The sequence below is a fragment of the Equus quagga genome, chromosome 9 (genome assembly GCF_021613505.1).
Source record: "Equus quagga isolate Etosha38 chromosome 9, UCLA_HA_Equagga_1.0, whole genome shotgun sequence".
Classification (NCBI taxonomy): Eukaryota; Metazoa; Chordata; class Mammalia; order Perissodactyla; family Equidae; genus Equus; species Equus quagga.
In genome coordinates this window covers 37289449-37302110 of record NC_060275.1, presented here as the reverse complement: position 1 = coordinate 37302110, position 12662 = coordinate 37289449, and the positions used below count along the sequence as shown (strand labels likewise).

Below are 12662 nucleotides of genomic sequence, written 5' to 3'. Positions count from 1 at the left end.
TACCTTTTATGTTTGCAATTTCTTCCATTGTTCTCTGGATTAACTAGTGGTTTGTCTATTTTGTTGGTTTTTTTTTCAAATAATAATTTTGATTTATTTGTGATTTACACTGCTTTTCTGTTTTGTAACTCAATACATTTTTATCTTTATAGCGTCCTTCTTTTACTTTCTTTCGGTTTACTTTGCTATTCTTTTTATAGGTTTTTGAGTTCGATATTTAATTCATTTCTTTTCATCCTTTAACCATCCTTGCATTCTTGGAATATAACCCACTTGTCATGATGTGTTCTTTTTTACAATTATGCTGTTGGAATTCTATTTGATACTAATTTGTTTAGGATTTTTACACAAGTGTTCATAAGTAAGATTGGGCTCCTCTTCCTCCCCCCTTCCTCATTTTTGTATGCCGTCTTTATCAGTTTAGACATTACTGTTAGGCTAGCATCATAAAAAGGACGCTGACGGTCATGAGAGCACACTTATATATTGTTCCTGGACAACGTACTCCTGGTAGCCATGTCGATGGGTGTCTCCAGGGTACTTCTCTGATTGTTTCTCCTCAGTGCCCTCCCCTGGATCCTTCTTCTCTGTCTCCTCCCTGTCACTGTTGAGGTTTCCTTATCAGACCTCCACTCTCAGTCTACCTGGCTGGCCCTGTGATTTGCACAGTGAGTTCAGCAGCCTTGGAGGCTGCTGTCTGATATCTTGACCCTGAGATTTCCACCAAGGCCTATGGCTGCCTGCCCCTCTGCCTGCTTGTTGTCTTATATTTCATTCATTCATTGGAGCCCATTATATGTCACATATTCTGCTAGGTATGAAAATACAGAAAAAGAAGATCTGTCCCTACCCCAAGGAACTTTCATTCTGTAGTCTAAAACAAGCAGATAGCCGATTCCCCCAGCAGCTAAATCTGATGGCACAGAGAGACATAGAACGTGCTGGGGGAGTTCTGACTTTATGGGACATGGCCACCTGGAAGCTGCACACGACATGCCGCCACCCCAACTGCACCTTGATTTTCCTCCCATGACCCCAACAAAAACCCTGCACAATCTGTTCATGTCTCCACTTCCACAAAAAGCAGAATCTCCCAAGTTACAAACCTGGAGCTGTCCTAGATGCTTCTTTTTCCTCTGTGCCCATACTTAGGAGTCTCACTGCTGAACACTGCACTTCCTTCTCCATTCCCATTGTCATCCCCTAGCTCCGGCCCTCATCGTTTCCTACCTGGATTATTGAGATATCTCCTTGTTCATTTGCTCCCCTGTGAATTTGTTCAGTCAACAGAACTTTATTGAGCACCTACTATGTGACAGGCTCTATTCTAAGCTCCAGGGATACAGCAGTGAATGAGACAGACAAGGCCACTTCCCTGAGGGAGTGCACATTCTGATGGATTGCAGTACATGGATAAGCCAAGAATCCGAGACTGTGAGCATGTCTAGAAAGAAAAGACACAGGGTGAGGTGGGGGCGAGAAACTGAGGCTGGGGCAAGGAAGGCTCATCTGAAGTGATGGCCTAAAGGAGACAGTGATGGAAGGAATAGCACTGGAGCTCTCTGGCTTGGCAGGTGGCTGGAGGGGCAGGGAGAGCAGTGTGAGCAGAGCCTGGAGAGATGGGCATCCTGGGGGAGCTGCATCCCATGGGGGCTGTCTCTGCTCTCTCCCCTTTCCTAACTTTCTGCAGCTGAAAACCAGGTGACCCTCCTGAAAGTCAGATCTGAGTATGCCATTCCTCTGCTGAAAAAACAAACAACAGTGATGAGTGAGTGAATGGAAATGCTTTTCGCGGTCAGCAGGATGAAGCCCAAATGCCTTGAGTTGGTACAAGAGCCTACACAGTCTGTGGCCGTCATGCCCCTGTGGCCTTGTCTCCCGCGTTCCTAAGATGTCTCTGAAGTTTCAGCCATACTCAGCTTCTCTTGTTTCTTGGACTTGAAAGGCAGGTCTTTAGGGAGCTTTCCTTTATCCATTCTCTTTTCTTTGCCTAGAATGTTTTTCCTTTTCATTCTCAAGTTGGCAGACTCCTGCTCCTCCTGCAGGAGTCGCCTCACATGTCCCCTCTTCCACGAGGCATCCTTGGCAAGGTCAAAGGAGCTCCTGCTGCTTGTCCCCACACCTTGTTCCCAGCCAAGGAAGAGCACTTGCCTATCTCCACACCTCTGATGGACCAGTCCTCAGGGTGTACCTGCCTGTCTGTTTTCCTCTGAGCTACTCCATGTCATATGTCTCATTCCTCTCTCGAGCCCCAAGAACAGCAGTGCACCTGCCCAGAATAGAAGTTCAGTAAGTGCTAGAATAAAGATCTCTCTTAAATATCTTCACATTTTATGACAGTGTTTGCCAGATGCTGGGTTGAAGGAAGGCCATGATTTAATCAGAAAGGAGCCACCTCAGGGGGAAGGTGCCCTGAAGAATAACTCAAGGTGACACCTGCATGCTTTAGACACCAGGCAGAGGCAGGATTTTAATTCCTTTCTGAAAATTAATGCAGTTTTAAAAAGTATTTACTGCCACAGGACAACTAAGTTGAGTATATGTAGGGGCAGCGGGGAGGCCTATAAGCAGAGCCAATATTTTCCTCACAAAAGACGATGAATGTTTTCAAGCAATTGCAGAGAACTTGGTTGGGCTCTAGAATTTTTCCTAATAGTGGAGGACATCTGGTGACCATATGTCCTGGACTTTCTGGGGACAGGCCCAACTCCATGTAATTTAATTCCATTTCAGAAAGGTGATTTAATCCATGTTTAATTAAATTCATTTGAATTTTTATAGCTTCATATGATTTTTCAAATACATAAATTCATGAATCAAAATATCTTTTGTCAGATCATATGTTCTGACTTTTGATTTTGCAAATGTGGTCCTGGTAATGGGAAAGGCATCTTAAGACTGAAGACTGGGGGTGAGGGGTAATTGGTACTTGTAAGAATAGTTAACCAATAGATCCAATCTCTTACGATCCTTCTTTGTCATATGTGAGAAAAAAAATATGTGTATCAATTAGCTCTTACTGCATAACAAATACACCAAAAACTTAGTGGCCTAAAACAGCAAGTATTGCTTATGATTCTGTGGGTCAGAAATTTGGGCCTGGTTCAGCTGAGAGATTCCCATGTAGGTGATGTTATCTGATGCCTGGACTGGGGCTGAATGGTCTAAGATGGCCTTATTTACCTGGTTTGGCATTTAGTGCTGGCTGTTGGCTGGGCCTTGTGTCTTTTGCAGTCTAGCCTACTTCTTCACATGGTAGCAGCATCTCAGAAGGGCAAGTCCCAATAAACAAACACTTTTCAAGCCTCTATTTGCATTGTGTTTGCTGATATCCCATTGGCCAAAGCAAGTCATATGGAAAATCCTAGACTCAGTGTAGAAGGGGGCTACACAAGGGTGAGTAAACAGGGAAGCATGATTCTCTGGGAGCCTGGCACTGTAACAGTCTGTCAGCACCTGTTGTCAACATAGTTCCTTCTTGAAATGGTACTAGCACTGGCATCTACTTCACCTAGAAATGGAATCAAGTTACATAGGTATGAATTAAAAAGACCATGTGGGATAGCAATATGAAAAAGGATGGTATCTATTATGTAAAGATGGCTGCCTGTCATGGATGTTGGTGGTAATATAATGTTACAAACTCAAAGAAATGTTAATAGCTTTTGACTTCCATCATGAATGTTCAGATTGTTAGATATTTGATGATATTAAGAAACCATTTTAAGTGGGATAGAGGTATGGTGGTTATAGTTTTTAGAAATCCTTATCTTTTAAGAAAATACTGAAATATTTACAGATGAAATAATATGATCTGGGATTTACCTTAAAAAAAATCTGGCTGTGGGATCAAGGGCAGGGAATAGAGTATAAATAAGACAAGATTGGCCAGGGTTGATAATTGCTGAACTATTGTGGGTGATGAGGACATCATAGTCTTTATACTCTTCTCCATACTTTGTGTATGTTTGAAAATTTCTACAATAAAAAGTTAAAAAGAATGTTCACATCACTCAGTGGCCTCAAAGGCAGGTGGCACTTGTCACAGATGCTACCCTGAGCTGCTCCTAACTGCTTTCTGTAGTATGTGTAAGCAATCAGCCCTGGGTTCTGGAAACTGCTTGCTCCTCATCTGGCTTTTAGTTTATAAAGAGCGTTCTACACTTAGTTAAAGGAGTTAGAAGGTATTTGACAAGGGGTCCAGCACATGAATCACTCTATCATTTGGCCAAGATTAGAGATCTTTCAGGACAGGATTGACCTCACCTTGGGTTCCCGTAGAGCACACTCATCAGGCTTGTAGTTGAGTACATCTGACACCACAGAGTCAGTCTGAACATCTCGTGGGAGGTGCTGTTGTTCTCTCCAGGTGTTTCCAGCTCTTAATGTTCCTGACTCCAATCTGTAGTGCTCCCTAGAATCTGAGGGTTTGGAGCTGCCACTGTAGCCCTGTCTGTGACAGTGAAGCATCGCTTCCTGTCATCAGCAGACACTGGTGAGTCTAGGATTCTTCTTGTAAAAACAAAACCGTGAGTGAACACCAGCCCCAGATTTCATGTTACCCTGTTCCTGACGGCCAAGCCTGAGGCTGCCAGTGGATCTACTGAGATTCTGTGCCCCATTCACCCCCTCCATGCACTCTTTTCTTTTTTTAAGGAGATAGATGTTTTGTTGAGGACCTGAACTTTAGCAAGCCCCCACTGAATTCCATTTTATAGTGTCACTGTGATAATTTTTTCAGCTTTTTCTTTCATTTAAACTTTCTGAGTGTCTTCCTCTTCCTTGACAAGAGGCAGTTAAAGTGGATTTCACTTTGTGCACACTCGGTGTGCCTCTCTGAAAAGAACTATGAGTGGAATGCTACTTGATCCTTGGATCTCTGAGGTTAGACAAGGAACTAGAGATATCTGAACTCCACTTTAGGCACTAATCTTATCATTCCGAATGTGTGCTTAATAAGAAGCAGAATCAATACCTTAGGTCAGAATAAGTTCGAATGGTCTAGAATTTTTATATCTAAAAATGAAGAAAAAGTAATTGGCTAGAAATACTGTCCTTGGTTAGGTGCATAATCTCTCTTGAACTTTCCCCAGAAAAATGCCATTCAAAGTGGTAAAGTTGAGAAGATAAATGTGATTAGCCAAATGTATAATTTCTTTCTTAGTTCTGGCAGTTATACTGGAGAGGGGACCCTTAAAAAATAGACTTTCTAGTGGGACTTTATAACAATAAAGATTTTTCTGAACTCTTATCAGTTCCTACCTCAACCATCCCCAAATTATGTCTCACTAATAAATTCAGGGGAACAAAATAGTCACAATATTATTAAATTGTCTTCATGTCTCTGAGAGTTTGTTATAAAATGTTTCTGGCACATAGATAGAAGAGTTTTCACTAAATTGATCTTATCCAGAAGCTGGAGCTGGAGGAAACTGGAGATGAAGCAAATAAAGGGTGGATGCCCTCCTGTGAAGTCAGCCATGTGTCCCAGGTGCTCATGCCTGTGAACCTGGATGAGCGTGGCCAACCTGGCCTTGACTCAGCCAAGCTCATCTTGTTAGATGAACATAGGGGTCAAAACTTTGGGCATAGGGGACCACTGGTTTGCAGTAGCCAGGTTTTCAGTAGATAGGTGATGCTAAAGCCATATAGTGTGGTTACTATCTGGATCTTTATATTACTTCTCCATTCTCTCATATGTCAGGACTGAGTGATGAAATGTGACCAAGAGCACCCACAAGGCTGGAGAACTTGCACCTTTGAGTATGTGGGACTGTGTGACTCCTTGGTTGCCAAGTCAGAGAGACTGCTGGACTTGGTTGGGCCTGGCTCATCTGGGCTGCAAGGTGGCCTGACCTACCAGTACTGTGTGATGGAGGAATTTGTGGGCATGCTAGGCCCCTTCATCTGAGGGCATAGATTGGGAAAGGATAGTCATATTTATTGAGTCCCAGCCACAGAGAAGACCCTACCCTAGCTACTTTACATAAATTATCTTTATATAAGTTATTCTTACCACAAACCTACAAATGCAATACTTTTATCCTCATTTGGTGGGCTAGAGAGAGGGCAAGTAATTTGCAGCAGGTCACACCTGGTTCTTTAGTGGCACAGTCAGCATACACACAAAGGTCCAGTCAACCACTTGTGTTCTTCTTACTGTCTATTTTTAGAGAAGGTAGGCATGAAAAAATTAAAGAAGCTGGAGGTACCGATGAGTATAGCCTACGGCTGAGAAGAATGAGCACGGATGAGGAGGAGAGCCATGCAGAAGCACAGATGGTTGGGGTTAATGTGAGGTGAGAAAGCCACGGGGTAGGATCCAGGCTAGGGCGAGATCAAGAGATGGTGGAGCTGGGCCTCTGGAGAGGCCATCAGCTAGGAGCAGGACTAGATATCCTTGGGAGAGGGCTGGGTTTGGGGGAGTGTGGTGCCAGTTGGCTAAGGTTTTCACATGAAAGCCAAAGTGGCAAAGTGTAAGCCAATTATTCTTCTGTGCAAGTATGCATCACTTCTAAGAGGAAATTTTTTTAAAACTTTATTCTAGAGGTCAAGTCTGTTTCTGGTATATATTTTTGTGACTTGCATACACGAGTTGTCTAGTATAACTACAGGCTGTACCCCTAGCCCTGAGACCAGGCTGCTGGGGGTGGCCTGAGAGCAGAGCATTGTGCCCAGATTCTGGAATCAGGTAGTACATTCTGCAGCACTAGGCTTCCCAAAAAGATCTGTGCATGAGGCAGCTCTGCTGCCCTGGATCTTGTGGCTCTCGCTTCTGACCAGAATCCTTGCCCTGCTCTTCTGAGCAGCCTTGCTGAGAATGCAAGCTTAGGAATGATCAGGAGCTTCAGGGCTTCCTGCCAACGGGCTTTAGGAGGGACTCCGACTCCTGCACCAGAGAAGAGTAAAGAGTCGCCCAGGAGAGATGTGCCCCAGAAAGGGCAATGCTGGGCTCCAGAGTAAAGATCCCATCTGATTACAAAATATTTCTCAGACCTACGCATGACATCTTTTGATCTTTTCTTATCCATTTGATTGGGAAATATGTACCATGGTAAGTAAGCCCCTTTAAGTTTGCAGACGGTGCTTGGGAGGCGCATGGTTGTGAAGACCTCGCGGAGAAGCAGAGGCCACAGGGTGGGAAAACAGTGTTAAATCCTCATTAGAGTGAGGCTGAAATGCAAAGTCACACCTAGAGGCTGTGAAAGGATGTCAAGTCTGACGTTGCACTGGGCACTCTCTGCTTTTTCAGGTCGCCCTTCGGCACGAAGATGGTGACGAGACAGCGGAGCCACCTCCCAGCGGGTGCCGGGACCGGAGGAGGGCCAGCGTGTGCTCCAGCGGCGGGGGCGAGCACCGGGGCCTGGACCGCAGGCGGAGCCGCAGGCACTCGGTACAGAACATCAAGAGTCCTCCGTCGGCTCCCACCAGTCCCTGCCCCCAGTCACCTCCCGCCCTGAAACCCAGCCAAGTGCGAGATCTCAGTGAAAAGTAAGCATTAACGCAGCAGCGGGAATGGGTGAAAGGATACCCAAAAGCGGGAGGGAGGCCCTAACCCCATTGGTGCTGGCTACTCTCCGCGCCCCGCTGGCCACACAACCCAGCCCACTTGCTCTCTGCCCCTTCTCTACCGTTAAAACCCCATCCCCAGTTCCCATACCTTCCCAGGGCAGGGTGGCACTGGTGACATGTACACATTTGATCTTACTAACCTCATGAACTCTTCTTCACCCACTTGTATTTTTATATTATCTAATATCTCCATTAATATCTCTTCAGAAAAGCTGTGCTTTGTCAAATGGAAAAGAATTCAAAACACAAAACTTTAGCCTAGAAATAAATGGTATGCCGCCACATAAATGTGAGATTGTATTTTCTTGAGATACTGATGACAATATATAGTTGAAGTTGAGTTAAATGAACAAAACCATATAAGTTTAAAATATGTATAAATATAAAATAGATAATTATATATGTCTATATAGAAATTTCAGTAAATATGGATGCCATCATTTATTCATTCAGTCATACAGCAAACATTTTTATTAAGTGACTGTTATGGGCCAGGACTATTTGAAGCTGTGAAGATATATAAATGGAAAAGGTATGATCTTTGTTCTTATGAACCTCACATCTGGGCTAGGCAAAAGTAAGACTGAGGAAAGTAGAAAGGAAGAAATAGGAAGATTGACAATCCCATGAGAAATTATATATATTCAAAATATAAAGTTTGACAAAATCTGTAGGAACTCAGAAGTGGTTCCATAAAAAACAAGTGCAGCAAAAGGATGGTCACGCTGCTCTGGGGTCTGGGTCCAGCTCTATCTTCCCAAATGGATGCTGTCAGTCCGCTAAGATAATGAGGCTCTGTGGACTCGTCCATGCCAGCCGGGTCCACCAGGGCTGAGTGATACACCAGATTGCCAGTGCACCTCCTCCTGTGGCAGGCAAGGTGGGAGCCCTGCTCATATCATTTGCCTGGAGCATTTTCCCCCCATCATGCAGATCCACCTGGGAGCCAAATAAAGGTCAGGAGGTTGCATAGTGAAGAAGAACTTAACTCAGAATGTGTTGGATGGCCTTCAGAGAGTGATCAAGATGTGTCCCTTCCTCTCCATCCCTAAGGGAACGCCGACCCCCACCACTGCTGAGAAGTACCCTGAGCAGTCTGCTACTTATAGAATCCTGGGAATATGAACTAGCCCATGTCGCTGGGGGCCTGCAATTACAGAAGGAGGAGGAGGGCATCAATCTGAGAGTGATGTGCAAAGTACTGTCCATGTTGACACCCTTCTCTACCACATAGCCCTCCATCTACAGGTTTTTCTCTTCCTAAAAGTCTGTGTGTAACAAGCTCTATTTTAGAGAAAAGGAGACCAGAACTTCTAAACAGGCTGAGAAATGAGAACATCTAACGTGAACATTGCACTTTGTGATCTAAGATCTTCAAGTAATTCAGGCAGTGCTTGAAGCTCTCTCTAGCGCTGCTTCTAGCTAATGGCTTGAGATATTAACATGGAGAGAGTTGAGGGAGGTGTATGCAATGGGCTGAAAAATCTGTATTTAAAATCACCAGAGATGCTGAGGGTGGGAGTTAGGAGACCTTGTCAGCAGCACCCAGTGTTCTTTTGCTCTGTCTGACTTACGTGGTGTTTGTTTCTGTTCTGTTTCTTGCTGTTATGCCTTTTGAAGGTCCTTAATGTTGTGAGTTCAGGTGGCAATGCTTTGTGATCTGTTGGCAAAGGTAACAACAGTGGAGTGGACCATCCTGGGCACAGTTCACAGTTTCAAGACACTGGTCTTGGTAGGATCTGGAACAAGAGGCCACAGATGCTCTGAATGCTACTGTCTCAATCTTTTCAAATAGGACTGATTTTTAATTTTACTGAAATTATTATTTTAATGTAAATGTCTTAGCATTTATTTGAGAAAAATACACTTTCCAGCTTGTAAAGACAGATAACATTCTACAGATTGATGATTATGAAGTGGTTTCATTCATGAAGCCTCTTGGAAGGATTTTGCCCTGTGGCCCTAAAGCAACAGTACAGTTTTGGCAGAGGTAGGAGTGAGATGGCGGGAAGGGGTGACGAGAAGCCAAACGGGGAATGATCCCTGCGAGCATAGCTTAGTCACCTGCTCCACATCTGTGCCTCGAAACATTACCTTAGAATCCAGTCGTTCATTGTGTTCCATTCCCTGTAGACCTTGAAAGACACAGAAGCATGCCTGACCTAGATTACTCTTCATCTACGTGAACATTCTGGCCCTACGTATTGCTAACTTATAGCAACATGCCTGCATACACCGCACGTGAGGAATTTAACTCTGTGACCCAACCAATGCCCATGCTTTTGAAGAGAAGATAGCAGTATGTTAGAAAGAGATTCATGTCATCCTAGAATGTATATGGCACTCTGCACTCAGATGAATTTACATTATTTGAATTTAATTTTCACCATGACCCTCTGGAGGATCCAGGCAGGACAAGTGTCATTATCTTTGCTTTACAAGTGAGAAAACCATCAGGGACTGGGTGCCTTGTGACAAATTGCAGGACTGGGGGACTGAGCCATGGGTTAAATGCAAGTCTTTGGCCTCTGCCTCTGAGTGTCTGAGTCATACAAAACCACTTCCCAACCAACCATTACTAAGCGTATTCACTGAGTGAGATTTGCACTTCTGACTTTTTAGGGAGGGAATTTGACTTATATACCATGTAGGTGTATTTTTGTTGAGGTAAATATAAAAATACAAAGAGAGGTGAAAAGGAGACAGTCTCCGAGTCTCCTTAGAGTCTTAGGCCTGCTAGGCTATGTGCTTTAGTTCCAAGGACTAATGACTCTCAACTCACATTGCTTTGCTTTGGTTTCTGAAGAAATAAAACTCCACATGGAGCATTTACCAAATAATGTGCGAGTTTATTGGTCATCTGTCACCTAAAATTGTCTTTGTGATTGTGTGTGCCGTATGAGTTTCATCTTTGCACTTAAATGTACAGATTTGATCAGAAGAAAGAAAAATGTTGGCACTTTCATTTTTTGCCAAAAAATTATTTTTAGCATATAATCAGCAAAAGAACCAGTGTCTCTGGTTATATTGTAATAGTATATAATTTAGTACTAAAAAGTCTTCAAGGTTGTCTAGCCCAGAGCAGGAGCCCTTACTGTGCACTTCCAGGCCCGAACATTCTCCTCCCTGAGGCATTTCATTCTATTCTTGAACTTTTCTGCTTGTTAGGAAAGTCATCTGACCTAAATTTGTTCCATAGTGTTATAGCTCTCTTGTTGCTCAGCATTCCGTTATATGGATACAATTTCCCCCTAACGTTACTCTGTTCATCCCGGTTCTTGTCTCTGTCAACACACACCAGGTCTTCTTTCTGCTCTGTATGTCGGTCTTTCAGATAATGAACATTGTGTGGAACTTAATATATGAAATTTAGAGTTCATCCTGTTGATTTCCACACAACATTCCAACCCATAGAGGTAATTTTGAATGTCATTGAGTCACTAATATTAGCGGTTGTGCCATCCAGCTTTCAGTTGTGTGTCTATCTTCGTACACGTGGAAGTGTGACCTGGCAGGTGGTAGATGATGATAACTGGTTGGGAGTGGATGGTACAGACTGCTGCCACGTGCCTCAAAGGCAGAGGTTGGAAACTTTGTCAAGGGCCAGATAGTAAATATGTTAAGCTTTGTAGGTGAGACCGTCTCTGTTGCAACTACTCAACTGAATTCTGCCTTTGTAGCATAAAAGCAGTCACAGACAGCAGGTAAGCAAATGAGCATGGCTACATTCCAGTGAAACTTTATTTATGGACACTGAGATTTGAAATTTAAATGTCATGAAATATTCTTTTGAATTTTTTTCCCAAGCATTTAAAAATGTTAAAACCATTCTTAGTTGACAGACGGTACAAAAACAGGTGGTGGGCCAGATTTGACTCACAGGCTGTAGTTTGCCAACCCCTGTTCTCAGAGGCTGAGTTTCTTGAGGGAGGTTGGGAGGAAAATGGTCTGGAATTGGCAAAGAGGAGTATGTGGGATATGAGAGAAGAATCCATTGTGCCATATAAGATGGCTGTAGAGAATAACGTCCTTAAAGTTTAGGGTTAAAGCAAGGAATATTCCATGAAGAGGTGGAGACTAGAGGGGATTTTGCTGATGGCTGCTCATGAGTTCCCAGGGCACAGTGGAAGAATGGGGGTTGGAGAGGGCAGGAGATGAATCAGACTAGGGGACATACAGAGCCTGTGGGGACACAGGGGCCTTGTGATGAGTCCAGGAAAGGTTGGGCTGCTCAGGGACATGGAGGCAGGCTGGGATCAGTCCCAGTGGTCCCCTAAGGCAGTCGTTCTCAACCAGAGGTGATTTTGTCCCTCAGGACTTGGGCAATGTCTTGATACATTTTTGGTTGTCATACCTGAGGTGGGGAGTGCTATTTGCATCTAGTGGGTAGCGTCCAGGGATGCTGCTAAACGTTCTACAATGCCCCAAACAGCCCCCCACAACAAAGAATTAACTGTTCACTATTTTATTAGCCTACCTTTTCTTGGTGATTCTGTAGAAATAAAACAAGTACACTGAGTACTTGGCAGTTAGTAACCAATTATCAAATGCATGTTGCCTTCTTTCTATATTATTACTTCCAGAGTTTTTAAGTAAGTACATTTAAAAAAAATTATTGGCTTAGTTAATTTTTAGTGTTCCATTATATGGATATATTGTAATACCATAATGCCTTCATTCATTTTGCTATGGCTTGATGACAATTTTTTCCTAGTACCAAACTTTCTGTAATGAACACACACACACAAATGTGTTTGTGCGTGTATGTTAGCATTCTTTTAGGAGAGATTCTTAGAAGTGGAATTCTGGATGAGAGGATACTTAGATTTTAAATATTGATGTCACTGCGTTGCTCTCTCAAAGGCTATGCCAGTGTGCTGTTCCACAGTCAGCATGTGATTGACCGTTTTCCCACACCATCACCGAAACTGGATGTTAGGAGCTTTTCAGAAGTTTTGTGATTCTGAAAAGTGAGATGTGGTGCCTCGGCATTTTAATTTGTGTTTTTTTATTACTACTGAGGTTGTTCATCTTTCATTGCTGTGTTGGCTGCTGACATTTCCTTTTCTGAGTATTTCCTGTTTATACCC

General features: G+C 43.5%; 1 protein-coding gene across 14 annotated transcripts in view; it reads left to right on the top strand.

Annotated features, from left to right (window-relative positions):
- The window catches only part of FHOD3 (formin homology 2 domain containing 3), a 456138-nt gene that overhangs the window by 306626 nt on the left and 136850 nt on the right, over positions 1-12662 (top strand). For all 14 annotated transcript variants that reach the window (XM_046671920.1, XM_046671919.1, XM_046671918.1 and 11 more), the window contains exon 10: positions 7253-7491. In XM_046671920.1, coding sequence (XP_046527876.1) covers positions 7253-7491 — 239 coding nt within the window. The remainder of the gene's footprint in view (positions 1-7252; positions 7492-12662) is intronic.